We start from the raw sequence: 14,108 nt of genomic DNA on the forward strand, positions 1-14,108 counted from the left end.
AGTGGGCAATTACCTTGCACAACCTTGCAAGGGGTCTGACCCCTGCTCAACCTTCTCAAGCACGAACAGCGGACCACTGCACCAGAATATCTTGCCAGAGTGGGTAGGTGCTGCTTGTTCAACTACTTGACAGTACATCCTATACTTCTCTCTTGTCTGCAGAGACAACTCCCCACATATGCAATACCTTTCAATAGTCTAGGTGAACCCATCTTGTCTGATTTTAAGTATTGTCCCACCTTGTTCTTCTCTTCCTTATTTATCCAGTTCTTAGCAACAAATCTTTGAATCAGTTGAGGTGGATCTCCCATTCGATCTAGATTTCATCCTCCTCTTTTATTATCATTGATTGGTAGTCTGAGGTCTCAGTACTGAGATAAATGTAGAGTCCCAGACGTACACTTGAGTGCTGAGAGACTATAGACAAGTTGTGGGTACCTCACATCCTGAGATTAGGTTTGAGACTGTCTCCCACACCATCTGCTCTGTCTCAATTTCTTTTTAGGCTGAAAGTCCATTGGAGGTTGGGGTGAGCCAGATGTTTTTGCTCAACCTGTTTAAACTAGCATAAGGTTACTTACTTTAATGTTTCCCAAACTGTTGCCATGTGTTTTAAAATGTTTAGAAACATAATCCAAATGTTGCTGTTGCTTTCTCTTCAAGAAAGATTGGGTAGATTTGGTAGAGGTGATGTCCTTAATACATTGCTGAAGGGCATTATTTACTACTGAACAAGGATGTAATATGACACCTGAATGTAGCATACCAGAAGGCAATCACAAAAGACCACAGTGAATAAATAGTGGAATGTTAAAAAAGAGTAAATACATGCACTGATAATTTAATGGGGTAAGGCCTCTCTTGGGTGTGTCTGTAAAACTGAGGTTTGTTCTTGAATTTTTGTCCTGAATTTTGACCCTTTCTCCTGAATTTTTTTACAGTCCTGTCCAGAATTTGCCTTAATGCCAGGTGGTCATCCTAGGGTTTCGCATTTGTTCAGGTTACAGCTATTAGCGTTGTAACCTCCTAACTTTTCTTGCCACAAAAATTGAAAATGAAAAGTAAAAGTTTCACATAAGAGAGCTGATTCAAAGTGTCACGGCCGCTGTGAGTGCGAAGGAGGGACACAAAAAAAAAAATGAAGTTTGCTGGCAATCAAATGTATCGGCAGACGTGCAATTATCCATGTAAAAGGGTTGATGGCCAAGGTGGCAACCAAACTGCCACAAGGAGGGACTAACGTAAAGCATTTCCGAGTGAAAACAAAGGATTTTTGAAGGGCAAGCCGACGAACGAGTGATAGTGAGCAGGACCTCCTCGGACCGTGAAAATATTGAAACTCAGAGAGTGATAGGGAAGGAGCAACCGGGTAAAGTGAACCTAATAGGAGTAACCCAGTGAAGCGTGTCCTGGGGGTCTCAAACATTATGCAGGGATTGTTTGGTGTCTCTATGTTTCTCTGACTAATTGGCACTGTCTCGCATATTTCTAATGTTCAATAATACTGTTGTACTGTATTTGAAAAAACGAAAAATAAAGAATAGAAAAAAAGATATTTTCAAGAGAAAACAAACAAGCCAGAAATTGAAAGTCTGACTGGAGACGCTATCTACAGCTGACCACAGTGGATTCTGAGTAGCGACAACTCAAAAGCACGGCACCGCTGGTTGCAGAGAAGCACTTTAATAAGAAACCATTCAAATGAGAAACTCTTCAGCCAAGCAGCATTCAACAGTGCATCACCAGCAAGCTTCTCTGAAAGCTTGTAACAATTTGTTCCTTTTTCTCTGGAAGTGTGAAGCATCCAGCACATTGGCTCAACTCTTCCAGCAGGCAACCACTGCTTCATTTGTGTCGATGTTTACAGCTGCTATGAAAACAAACATTGGCAAAGCCAGTAGGATTCGCCTATGCAATATCTATTGGCTTTGTACATTTTTCTCATTAGTCTTCACTGATCCAGCTCTAGGTAAAAATATATACAAGGAACCAAAATATATATGCAACACTGGTGCTGCGCCTTCAAAGTGAGAGTTCTTCAATAAACAGTTCAGCTATAATGTACTCGGTATGAATGCTAGTGAATAAAATGTTCACAATATTATGGGAAAAGTTACTTTATGGAATAGAGAGATTATGGAAACACTGCATCAACTCTCGCTTCATTTGCAGTTTTAAGCTGTGCAAGCTCTATGGGCACTGGAGCTTTTTACATTACAAGGACACATTAATTTTATTTTTGCTTTTTAGGCACGGGGACAAAGTGCTTTGCCTCGAATCGCAGGATTTAGAACCAAGGCTGGGGACTCGAACAGAGTTTCCCAGTTCTACAAACGCAGCTCTGGCTGTTACGCCACATTCTCTTGTGGCATTTATGTTATTGCAGGACCATCAAAGAGGAAGGAATCAAACAATACATACTTGAGTGTGTGATTGAGTTCGGTCTGGTTGTATATAACTTTCAACCATAGAGAGGAAGATTAAGTGATGGTTAGGCGGTTTAAAAAATATTTAAAGTAAACAGAACATGAAGCAGCCATGTGCATGTGGGTAAAAAAGGCAGTCCCTGTGGGTGTCACATGTGTGTGAAGGCGGCACAGCATGCCTGGGTACCACATGAACTAATAGTGTAAGTGTGCATATGTGTGTGTGAAGACGCCGGAGTCCACTTGGGTGCCACATTGAAGTAGCCATGCTGTCATCAAAACGTGTAAGGGGAAGGAATAATATCAATTTAGGTGAATGAGTAACACCTGCTATTAATGCACTGAGATTGGAGATCTGCTGCATGATCTGCTATTGAAAAGCATCATAATATTTTTACTATTATGAGCATTGTTTTTGCTCAGTCTGTTTCAGTTCACCTTCTGGAATGCCAGCCTAAACGGACATGCCAGAGGTGTCTAGGATCATTTGATCATAGCACACTGTGTAAGCAGCTGCCTTCTAGGCGCTGCAAAAGCACCCTAGAACAGCAAGCAACCCGTGATCCGAATTAGCCAGGGTAATGTTTAAAAACAGCATAGAATCGTTTCTAAGAACACATATCCTTGGCACGTGCGTGTGTTTCAGTGCGTGTGCTATGAACCGCACGATCCTGTATATAACAGTGCTAGCCCCGGTGAGGCTCCACAGGGGTGTATGGTGTCTTGTTGCTTCAACCAGTCACTGTACCTGGGACTGTACATTGTTCATACAAGCGCCTCCCTTCACCACTGCACCTGTGGCTTTATAGCCTTTGTTACTCTAACAGCCTGTTCGTGTGTGCCATTCCTTAACACTGCTTCCACGACTGGGTAATCTCTTGCTATGCCAGTCCTGTTTCTGTGCTTGGACCCGTACACTGCCAGCATTACTGTGCCGGACACTCTTCCCTACACATCTGACTGTAAGTTACAGTGGCATCTCCTGTTACTCTGGAACCCTCCTGTTACTGGTACTCTGCAATTGCTAAATGTTACGGTGCCACCTTGTGGTATTGTTGTGTCAGATGTATAATGTAGGGGCTAGCGATGAGAGAAGGTAGAACGTGGGAGGCGGCGGTTGGGAGAGAACGGGGAATGGACAGCATGAGTGGACGGCGCCGCCCTTATGTGGATTCAGGAATAAATATTCTTATTGAAGGTCTTACAGCATCAGCAGCTTATCTTAATATTGGTGACGAGGACGGGAGCGGTACATGCAAGTGTTAATGCACGGAGTGGTGCCACCACAGTCAGGACGCTTCGTCATTCATGAGGAGCTTCGAGGCCGGTGAGGCGTTGCGAAGTCCATCGTGTTGTGCAGGACTTCAGTCCCAGGTTGCATTGCGGTTGTAATATCGTGATTAGTTAAAAAAAAAAAATAATAATAATATACGCCCGTAAGCAGCAGCGTATCCTTGCGTCGTTTCCCGTGCATCATTGTTGCCTTGGTAACATGGCCTAGCATTTACATACATACATACATACATACTGTGGTGGCCATCTTCGAAGGAATTGCAGGATCGACATCAGTGTTGTCCTGGTAACATTCCAGGGTGTCTGCGTGTATGCACTATGACAGCCATCGTCAAAGCAGTTACAGGATTGGCATCAGTGTTGTCTTGCAAACATTTTAGGACATCTTTGTACATGTTTGGTGGCTATCTTGAAGCGGTTACAATTCAACAAATGCCCATTAATTAATAGCAGATCTCGATGATTCACACACCTTATAAATATGTGTGATCTATGATGATTTGTTTCATTTTTTTTCATGCAGTTAAAAAGAGAGTTAGGTGATTCTCACACCTACTTAACAACCAAATTTAAACTGTATAACTTTTAGCTTTTTGTGTAATTTTGGAGTCACGATTTTGATCTAATTTCTACCCAGCATAAGCTCAGACTATTACTGGTGAGCCTCCTACACAATGGGATTTATGGATCGACTTGTTTGAGGCTTATCTTGAGGTTTTAGAAGAACAAGAATGTTCACCTGACAGATATTTAGCCCTGCTGAAGCACAGGTTAGGTGTAATTGGATTAAGAGAGTTTAAGAATTTACCTCCAGTTGATAATGCTGGCGATGTGGATGTTTACCAGCTTGCCAAGAAGCAACTTCAGAAACGTTATGGCAGGAAAATTAGGGCCAGATGTAGCAACATGGCAATTTGCGACTTGCAAATTGCGAGTCCCTGCGACTCGCAATTTGCAAGTCGCAAATTGCTATGCTGTACGGTGTCTCAGACACCGACTGCAACTCGCAATGGGGTCGCAATGACCCACCTCATAAATATTCATGAGGTGGGTCGCAAATTGCGGCCCCATTGCGAGTATAGGCACTCACTAACATGGAGGCCTGCTGACGTCAGCAGACCTCCATGTTCGCGACCTGCTTTTAAATAAAGCAGTTTTTTTTTTTGAAGTGTAGCCCGTTTTCCTTACAGGAAAACGAGCTGCACTTCAAAAAAAACGAAACTTTAGTTTCGGTTTTTTTTTCAGGGCAGGGAGTGGTCCTTTGGACCACTCCCTGCCCTGAAAAAATATTTTGGGGTCCAGTCACAAACTGGAAGGGGTCCCATGGGGACCCCTTCCAATTTGCGATTGGGTTACCATCCACTTGAAGTGGATGGTAACTGCGATGCCATTTGCGACGGCATATGCGGTCGCAAATGGTATTGCATCCCAATGCGACTCGCAAATAGGAACCCCTTCCTATTTGCGAGTCTGAAATGCATTTTGCGAGTCGGTAACGACTTGCAAAATGCATTTCTGCATTGGGATACGCGTTTAGCGAGTCGCAAACGGCAAAATTTGCCGTTTGCGACTCGCTAAACGTTTGCTACATCTGGCCCTTAATGTGGAATTAGAGCGCTATAAATTCTATTTGAGGACACAGCATGATGACGAATCTATAGACCAATTTCCAGCGGCTCTTAGAGGATTGGCGGGCACTTGTAGCTTTCAATAAATATCTTATGACCAGGTTTTAAGGGATCAAATATTAATGAAAACAAAATCACACAAGATACAGGAGAAAGTGTGGTCATGCAGTAGTGATTTAACATTGAAGAGTGCAATTGAGGCTGCAAGAACAATTGATGTGTCTGAGAAATGTATTCAAAGTATGAGGAAAAATGTTACTGATTCTGAACTTGGGGCGGTTTGTGTTAGGTCTGTGACAAAGGAATCTAACGGATTTGAGAAAAAGTCAGAATGGAAGAAAGGTGGTACAAAAAATAGATTTAGATGTGGAGCTGGGGATCATTTAACGAATTTTAAGAAATGCCGGCACTAAACCAGATGTAAAAAAATTGGCCACTTCAGTAAAGTATGTAAGAGTGGTATGAAAAGTATAAGTTATGTCTCTGGGCATGATGACACTAGAGTCCAAGATATAGGCCCTTATTATGTTACTGGTGGTAAAAACCACCTACCGCTGCGGCGACAGCCACCAAAAGACCGTCACAGCGGCTACCAGCCATCCGCCGTAATATGACCACAGCCGGATTTCTGCCAGAAGGATGGCGGAAATCCGGCTGTGGCCATGCCGGCGGATGCCGGTAAGGTGGTGCTGCTGCCAGCAGCAGAGCCACGCCAGTAAACCGCCGCCAACCGTATTATGAGAAATAATACGGCCTGGCAGTCTTTTGCTGATGGGCGCTGCTGTTGGCAGCAGCACCCCGTCACGTCCCATCTCCTGCTGGAGGACCCCCCGCACACAGGTAAGTGGGTGCTCCGATAGGGGGTGGGGGGGTGTTGTGTGTGGGGGGTGTGTGTGAATGTTTGTATGTGCGTGTATGCGGGTGTGTGTTGCGCGTTGGATGCGAGTGTGCATGTACGAAGGTGTGAGTGCGTGTATGTTATGTTTTATGAATGCATGTGTGCGTGCATGTTTGTAAGTGTGTGCGGATGTGTGTGTGAATGGATGTATGCATGCGTGGATGTTTGTGGGAATGTGTGTGTGTGTGTGTGTGAAGAGGGGCTTGAATATAATGGGGAATGGGGGGCATTGGAGAGGCAGGGGGTTAACTGGAGAGGGAGGGGGAGGCGGGAGACTGCTATCAGTGACAGGGAACAAATTCCCTGTCACTGATAGTGCCTACCACCATGGGTTTCATGGTGGTAAGGAAGCCACGAAAACCATGGCAGTAGACATGCTCATAATCCCCGCAGGTGGAACAGTGACGGCTGTTGGACTGGAGATAGATATCTCCAGCCCGGCGGCTGTCACCTCCGTGGCGGTCAGAGTGGTACATTGGCAGGTTGGCTTCAGCCAACCCACCACTGTCTTAATATGGCGGTACGTACCGCCAGCCTGTTGGCGGTACTTACTGCCATATTTCCTCCAACCGCCAGGGTCATCATGACCCCCAAAGTTTTGAGTGTGTTACAGGAGGATGATGGTATTGTGGGAAGGTCATCATGTTTACCAACTTGCATGCTACTTATAGATTGAATTGAGGTTATTGCTATGGTTGACTCGTGTGCCTGGTTCACTATTATGTGTGTGGAAATGGCCCGGTAGAAAGTTAATTCCAACAGATGTGAACCCGGGAAGCTATACAGGCCACAGAATCTCTATAGTGGGGCATACTAATGTACACATTGAGTGTGGAAGTTGCCAGTGCAAGGGAAAGTTGTACGTAGCTGAGAAGGGTCAGTTAATTTTAGGGTGGCCTCATATTAAGGAATTGGGCATTAAGATTGACTCTACAAAAGTTTATCCAGTGTATGTGGTATTTGAGTGTGATTTTCTCTATGAATTGAATGATGATGAGTTGGACAAAAGTTTTCCTACTGTGTTTTCTAAATCTTTAGGTAAATTTAAAGAACTCAAACACAAAATTGTATTACGAGAAAATGCAAGTTCTATAAGACATCAAATGCGGAATGTACCTGTGAATTATAGACCAAAACTTAAAGAAATGTTAAAGGATTTGTGTGAGAAAAATATCATTGAACCAATTGAGAGTTCGGATTGGATATCCCCCGTAATGATATCTCTAAAAGGGAATGGGGATCTCAGATTGTGTGTTGATTTGAGGTTCTTGAATGAAGTGATTTGGATTGATACATTTCCTTTCCCGAATTTACAAGAACTGGTGTCATCTGTGTGCCAAGCCTCAATTTTTTCCACCATAGACTTATCTAGTGCTTATCATCAGATTGAGTTGGATGATAGCTCCAAACATTATACTGCATTCATAACAACAGAGGGTGCATTTCAGTACAGAAGGTTGCCTTTTGGCCTTGCTAGCGCATCTGCTCTTTTTCCAAAGAGAAATTAATAGAATTTTCAGTTGTGTGAAGAATGCAAGGGTGTTTCAGGATGATATCCTAATATATCGTAAGGACAGATCAGAACATGACAAAGTTTTAAAGGATGTACTAGTCATACTTCATGAGAATGGGTTGACAGTAAGGAAAGATAAATGTAGGTTTGGCCCAACTCAAGTGGTATATTTGGGTCATATCATTTCTCGTGAAGGAATTCGTCCCAAGGTAAGCCTTGTGAAGGCTATTGTTGATGATCCTGAGCCGAGTTGTAAGGAGCAATTGATGTCATTCTTAGGCCTTACTGAATTTTATTCACGTTTTATAGAGAACTATGTAACCAAAGTGGAGAATTTGAGAAAACTCTTAAAGAAAAATGTTCCATTTGTATGGGGGAAGGAACAATCTGAATGTTTTGATTGTATCAAACGTGAAGTAGTACGAGCTCCATGTTTAAAACCGTTTGAAACAAATACGGACTGTGTAATTGCAGTTGATGCAAGCAACTATGGAATTGGGGCTGTCCTATCACTAAGGAAAGGTCATGAAAAATGGATTGTAGAGTATGCTTCCCGGATGCTATTGCAATCTGAAATAAATTATTCGATGATTGAGAAGGAATTTTTAGCAGCTTCATGGGCTGTACAAAAGTTTTGAGTGTATGTATGGGGAAGGAAGTTCATGTTATGTACAGAACACAAGCCCTTGGTTAATATTTTGCATCCTGGTGGTGGGAAGAATCTATAATCAAGACTTGCAAGACTTGCTTCTAAGCTGCGAAAGTATTTCTTCAAAGTGGAATATATACTTGGAAGGAGCAATTTTATTGCTGGTGGTCTGTCATGTTTACCTATTGAAGATAGGAGTATTGACGCAGAGTGTGATGTGGCGTTTACATATGACGAGGTATTGTCGGAACTAGAATTGCATGAGAAATCATAACAAGCAACTTTAACTGAACAAGAATGGGATCAATAAATGATGAAAGATAATGATATGCAAATGGTGAAAGGATACATACTTAACGGTTGGCCTAGTGAACATGCGTTGAGAGGTGAAAGTGCTGCTTTATGGAAATTAAAGGATGGACTTAGTTTGGGTGCTGAGGTAATTCTAAGGGGTGACAGAATAATTCCCCTGAATGAGATGCGTGATATCAGTGTAAGAAAAAGTCATATTGGTCATAGTGGCATGTATAGGAATAAGAGGCAAGTGAAATAATTTTTCTGGTGGTCTGGTGTGGATGCGATGATTGACAGATTTGTAAGAAATTGTGCTATTTGTCCCCAGAGTGATAAGAGTATGAAAGCTTGTACTGCGCCATTGATACCAGTTGAGTTACCTAATAGGGCTTGGAGGATGCTGGCAATTGTTTTTATGGTTCCATTTTCTACTTTGCCATGACATTGCATGCCTTTCTCAAATAAAATCAAGTGATTTTTAAAAGGCAAGCCCACAAACCAATGAAACTGATGGGTGCGGTGGGCGTGGTTAGAAGCCCACAGGGAGATTACAGCAGGGACAGAGCGAGTGCGCACTCAACCCTAAAAAGGATACAAGCTCTTTGAGGCTGGCTAAGGATGAACAGCACGGCCATCTTACAAAGGCATTGTTGTGAAGGCAGTGGACTAGAAAGCAAACATACTGTATAATATCTACTTAAATTATCATGAATACAGTTGTTATCAATGCATTGAGTCTCGTATTTGTTCGACTTAGACCTAACCAGACTTTTCTTGCCTCATGAGTTAAAAATGAAAAGTGATACAGTTTTACATAAGTGAGCTGATTTAAAGCGCCATGCCATGGGCATGAGCGGAAAGGAGCACACAAAAGGAAACAGAAGTTCACTCGCAGGCAAACGTATCGGCAGCTATCCAATTCTGTATGTAACAGGGTCGATGCCATGCAAAGCGCTCGACTACTGGCCAGCGAGATCACATTGCTTAGGAAATAAAAAGAAAAAGTAGTCCAAAAGCCATGCAGAAAACATGGAGCCTCGTATGTTTTCAGTAGTTTACCGGTGCTGTTGAGGAGGGCTAAACACCTGAAAAGGCATGACGTATGCATGCCTTTCACAACTGAAATCAAGCAAATCTCAAAAGGCAAGCCCATGAACCAATGAAACTGATGGGCGTGGTTAGAAGCCCATAGAGAGATTACAACAGGGGCCAGAGCACTTGCGTGCTTGCCCCTAAAAACAGCAATGCCCTTAGACATGATGCGAGCGAAAATAACAGTTTGGGGAGGGGGCAACGCAAACAAATTCAAAATGGAAATCAGCAACTCCCCTCCCTACTGGACCGTGTCCTGCCTACTAGAGAATACTGGCAAAATATTTTTTACAAAATTAAAAGTAAGGAATACAACTCATAAAAGCACTGAGACAATGGGTAACCTCGTTCAAGTAGGCACCCAAGAATCTCAGGAGTCAGAAACCTCCTATTGACAGTTTCAAGGAAATAAAGCCCCTACTGCAATGAAATCAGTCATTGCTCCTCACTAGAGCAGACTCCAGCACAGACGTGCACTGACCATCTTGAAATAGTTTGCAATGTCAAAGACCGCCAGGGTTGTTTTGGCGATTGTACCGCCAACAGGCTGGCGGTACAAGTTGCCGTATTATGACCGCGCCGAGACCGGTGGTTTCCCGCCATCGTTGGCCCTGCGGTTATAATCTACCAGGGCAGTGCTGCCAGCGCTGCCCTGGGGACTATGACTCCCCTTCCCCCCAGGCTGTCCATGGTGGTAGAGACTGCCATGGAAAGGCTGGCAGGAAGGGGAGTCACGGGGCCCCTGGGGGCCCCTGCACTGCTCATGCACTTGGCAAGGGCAGTGCAGGGGCCCCCAGGCACAGCCCCACCTTGCTTTTCACTGTCTGCACAGCAGACAGTGAAAAGCACGACGGGTGCAGCTGCACCCGTCGCACAGCCGCAACACCGCCAGCTCCATTAGGAGCTGGCTCCAATGTTACAGCCGACATCCCCGCTGGGCCGGCGGGCGAAAACTCGGTTTCCACCGGCCGGCCCAGCTGGGATTTTGTAATCCGGCCGCTCTGCGGTCCAACACTTGGCGGGCGGCCTCTGCCGCCCGCCAAGTTTGTAATGAGGGCCTAAGTCTGTGACACTTGGCATGTGGGTAGTTTACACCACTATTGTGCTTCCTCGAGCCAGGAGCCCCTTCTTGAACCACAGTGTATTCTCAGGCAGCCGAATGAAATATGCTGGTGTGTGAACTATGCCTGTTTGATCGTCCGGCTACTCTGTGCAAGCAATTACTATAAGTAATCTGTCAGTTATACTGCAAAAGTGACATTGTAGTGTATATTTTAAATCTTTCATCAATCGATGCTTTGGGGGTATCCCAGAATCTATTTATTTGGATGGTGCATCTAAGTTTATGTCAACTATGGAATTTATAGCAAGGCCTATTAGTGTTTGCAAACATGATAGAAGCAACCATTACAATTATTGCCTTGCAACATCAGTGCCACGTGGAAAGTATTGATATCAATGTTTTCATTGTTTTTTTGGTACTTTTAACATAGTCACTAGAGCACGGTCAGAACCAATCATGTTGCTTGGCAAGCAAAACTGATTGGCTTTGTCCATGCATGTTTTCTTCTTGTTTTCACTAACTCGTTTTCTCCATTCTCACATAATTCTTGTTGTTATTCCTTAAGTAAAGTCAGTCACAAATCAGACTCTGTGCTTCTCGGTCCCTGTCTACATCAGAAAAGGGAACCTTGGATTCAAAGTCTAATAAGTGTTGCCAAAGTCAATAGGTCTGGCATTGGCCGCCAATCTTATGGCTATTCTTGTTTTGTGTAGCAAAAGTTTATTAATTGGGAGTCTACTGGGCCCTCATCAATCTAAAAGCAAAACATTTTTCTAAAGGCTAAAATGTTTTTTGGTTAAAAAAACATAGATTACTTTAGTACTCTCTGTCACTGAAGGGAACTACATTGTCTGTGGATGTGTTTCATGTGAAATGGAAGCATGCTGTATGCTGTAGGGACGTCAGCCAATAATGGAAGTGGGCCAATAGCTGAAGTGGGCCAATAAATTGCCCCCCAATGCGTGCTGGAGTAGGTGAAAGAAAAGTGTGAATTACACCTACCTCAGACTAAGATGGCTGAAACCCCTATCAGTAACTATGTTATACAAATAATTTTAGTAAAATCAAAAGGCTTTGGCTAACACAAACCTAAAAAGGTAAATCAGTCAGACATTGGCTGTAAGCTTCTTGCCTTTAAGAAACAAGAAGATGTAAGAGAGTCATCCTTTTAGCATGTTCACCTCAATGTTTCTGACTGATACTGGCTGTAACTGACCCTGATTGTGCCCTGGACTCTGCTAAACAGGGCCAGTGCTCTGAATAAAAAGGAGTCACTTTCAGCATTATCTCAAAGAGCTGCACCAGCTTCCTATCAAGGGGAAGGTTTGGCTTGAAGGGCTCATGCTGACTCACACAGCCTTTCTCCAAACAGGACCACTGTACTTCACGAATAGGATTATGCCATACCATCCAGTTTGATCTTTGCGCTCCTCTGATGCTATTCTGGTGCTAGTTCTGAGAACACAGAGGACACAATGGGGTGTTTCCTCCTTTCTTGCAGCCAACGCCTGGAACCCACTTCGTTTTCAGCTTCGGGCGATGAAGAAGGAACGCACTTTCAAATGCCTTCCTTAGACCTGGCTATTTGAAAGTGCATTAAAGTAACTTGTTTCAGCACTGACAGCGCGCCTAGTAGCACAGGGGCACTCGTTGAGTAGATGTGTGCGCTACAAATGCAATGATTGATTGAGAGGAGGAAGGAAAAAAAATAGAGAAGAAAATAAAGTAGAATAGAGAGAAGGAAAGAAAAAGAAAGATTGAAAGAATGAAACAGAGAAAGAAAAAGAATGAAAGAAAGCAGGAATGAAAGGTCAGAAAGAAATCAGGAAAGCAAGAAAGAAAAATAAGGAAAGAAAAAAGGAAAGCGAAAGAATGAAGGAGAGAAAGAAAAAAACTAAAAAGAGGATAAACTAATACAGAACAGTTTCAAATGGACACAGACTGGTATGCTGTGAAATAGGAGTACAACTAGTATTGGCCATGCTAAAGTGCAGGTTATCCCTTCTTTGAAATCTGTGTAATCAGACGAGCCTCCATTTAATCTGAGCTTAGTGTAAATCACACATGACTGCAATAACTTGTTTCACAATAACTACTCTTACCATTCTCTGCTGCATACACCGTAGTCCTGCAATATTTCGCATCTTCTGAGCAGTTCTTCACAAACGTGCACTCACTGCTGGGTGTCACAGAATCACATGTGTAGCACTGCAGTGCAGCAGCTGCAGAAAAACAGACAACACAAGTGAACTCAACAACAGAAAGAGGTAGTTTATTAGCCAGTGGTTGATATCTATTTTTGGATGGATATATGTGCTTTTTCCATTTATGATTTTCTTATACAGCAATGCAAAGCTACATCTGGTAGTTCTGTGGCCTACGGGTTGGGATCCAGGCGGACCTGCTTATCCTTTCATGCTGTCAGGGTTGTTAAAACTAATCCTTTTGAGCTTAGTAACAATAAACATCTGATATTGGGTGCCATGAAACCCAAAGGTGCGTGTGCATTATACATACACATGCATGGTAAAAATACATAACAAAATTAGATTGATTTGTGTGTGTAAAGCTAAAGAACAGATGTTTAGCTGTGCTGCCCTTTGAGTGATTTCCACACATTTCCTCTGCACTAAACTATTGTGTAGGGACTTAAAGAGTGGGGGATAAGGCCCTCAACTTGTTGGAATACTTCCTGCTGGATAGGACTCTTATGGGCAGTTGTGGGGATTCCAGAGCCACTCCTTTCCAGCTCCCCTGTGTGGTCCCACAAGGGTCTTCTTTAAGTTCTACCCTATTTAATTTATATGTGGCCCCATTGCGAAGCAGGTGTGATCTTTCGGTTTCTTGGTGTCTTCCTATGCGAATGACACCCAGATCACTGTGTTCAGCCCTGAGGTCTGGGAAAGTACAGCAGACGTGTTCAGGACCTGCATGATTGAGATCAGTAGATGGATGAGGGAGAACTGGCTAAAATGGAACAGAGAGAAAACTGAGATCATAGTCTTCGGAAGGGATAGCTCTATCTGGAATATCCATTGGTGGCCAGAAAAGTGTGGCACGAGACCTACCCCAGTGGCTACTGTCAAAAACCTGGGAGTGATATTTTGACAGCACCTTGACTTTTGACACCCAGGTGAACAGAACAGCGAGTTCTTGCTTCTGGATGATCAAGATCTTGAGGAACATTCTTCAGTTTCTCCCAAAAGAGCTGAGGGTGGCAGTAGTGATTGCGCTTTCCACCTCATGTCTAGA

The 14,108-nt window shown here is 43.5% G+C and overlaps 1 protein-coding gene across 2 annotated transcripts in view; it reads right to left on the minus strand.

The window, feature by feature from the left end:
- Nucleotides 1-14,108, minus strand: part of LOC138282877 (ly6/PLAUR domain-containing protein 2-like) — a 234,618-nt gene that overhangs the window by 36,124 nt on the left and 184,386 nt on the right. For both annotated transcript variants that reach the window (XM_069220869.1, XM_069220868.1), the window contains one exon: nt 12,959-13,078. In XM_069220869.1, the coding sequence (XP_069076970.1) occupies nt 12,959-13,078 (120 nt within the window). The remainder of the gene's footprint in view (nt 1-12,958; nt 13,079-14,108) is intronic.

This window comes from Pleurodeles waltl, chromosome 2_2 (assembly GCF_031143425.1).
Source record: "Pleurodeles waltl isolate 20211129_DDA chromosome 2_2, aPleWal1.hap1.20221129, whole genome shotgun sequence".
Lineage (NCBI taxonomy): Eukaryota > Metazoa > Chordata > Amphibia > Caudata > Salamandridae > Pleurodeles > Pleurodeles waltl.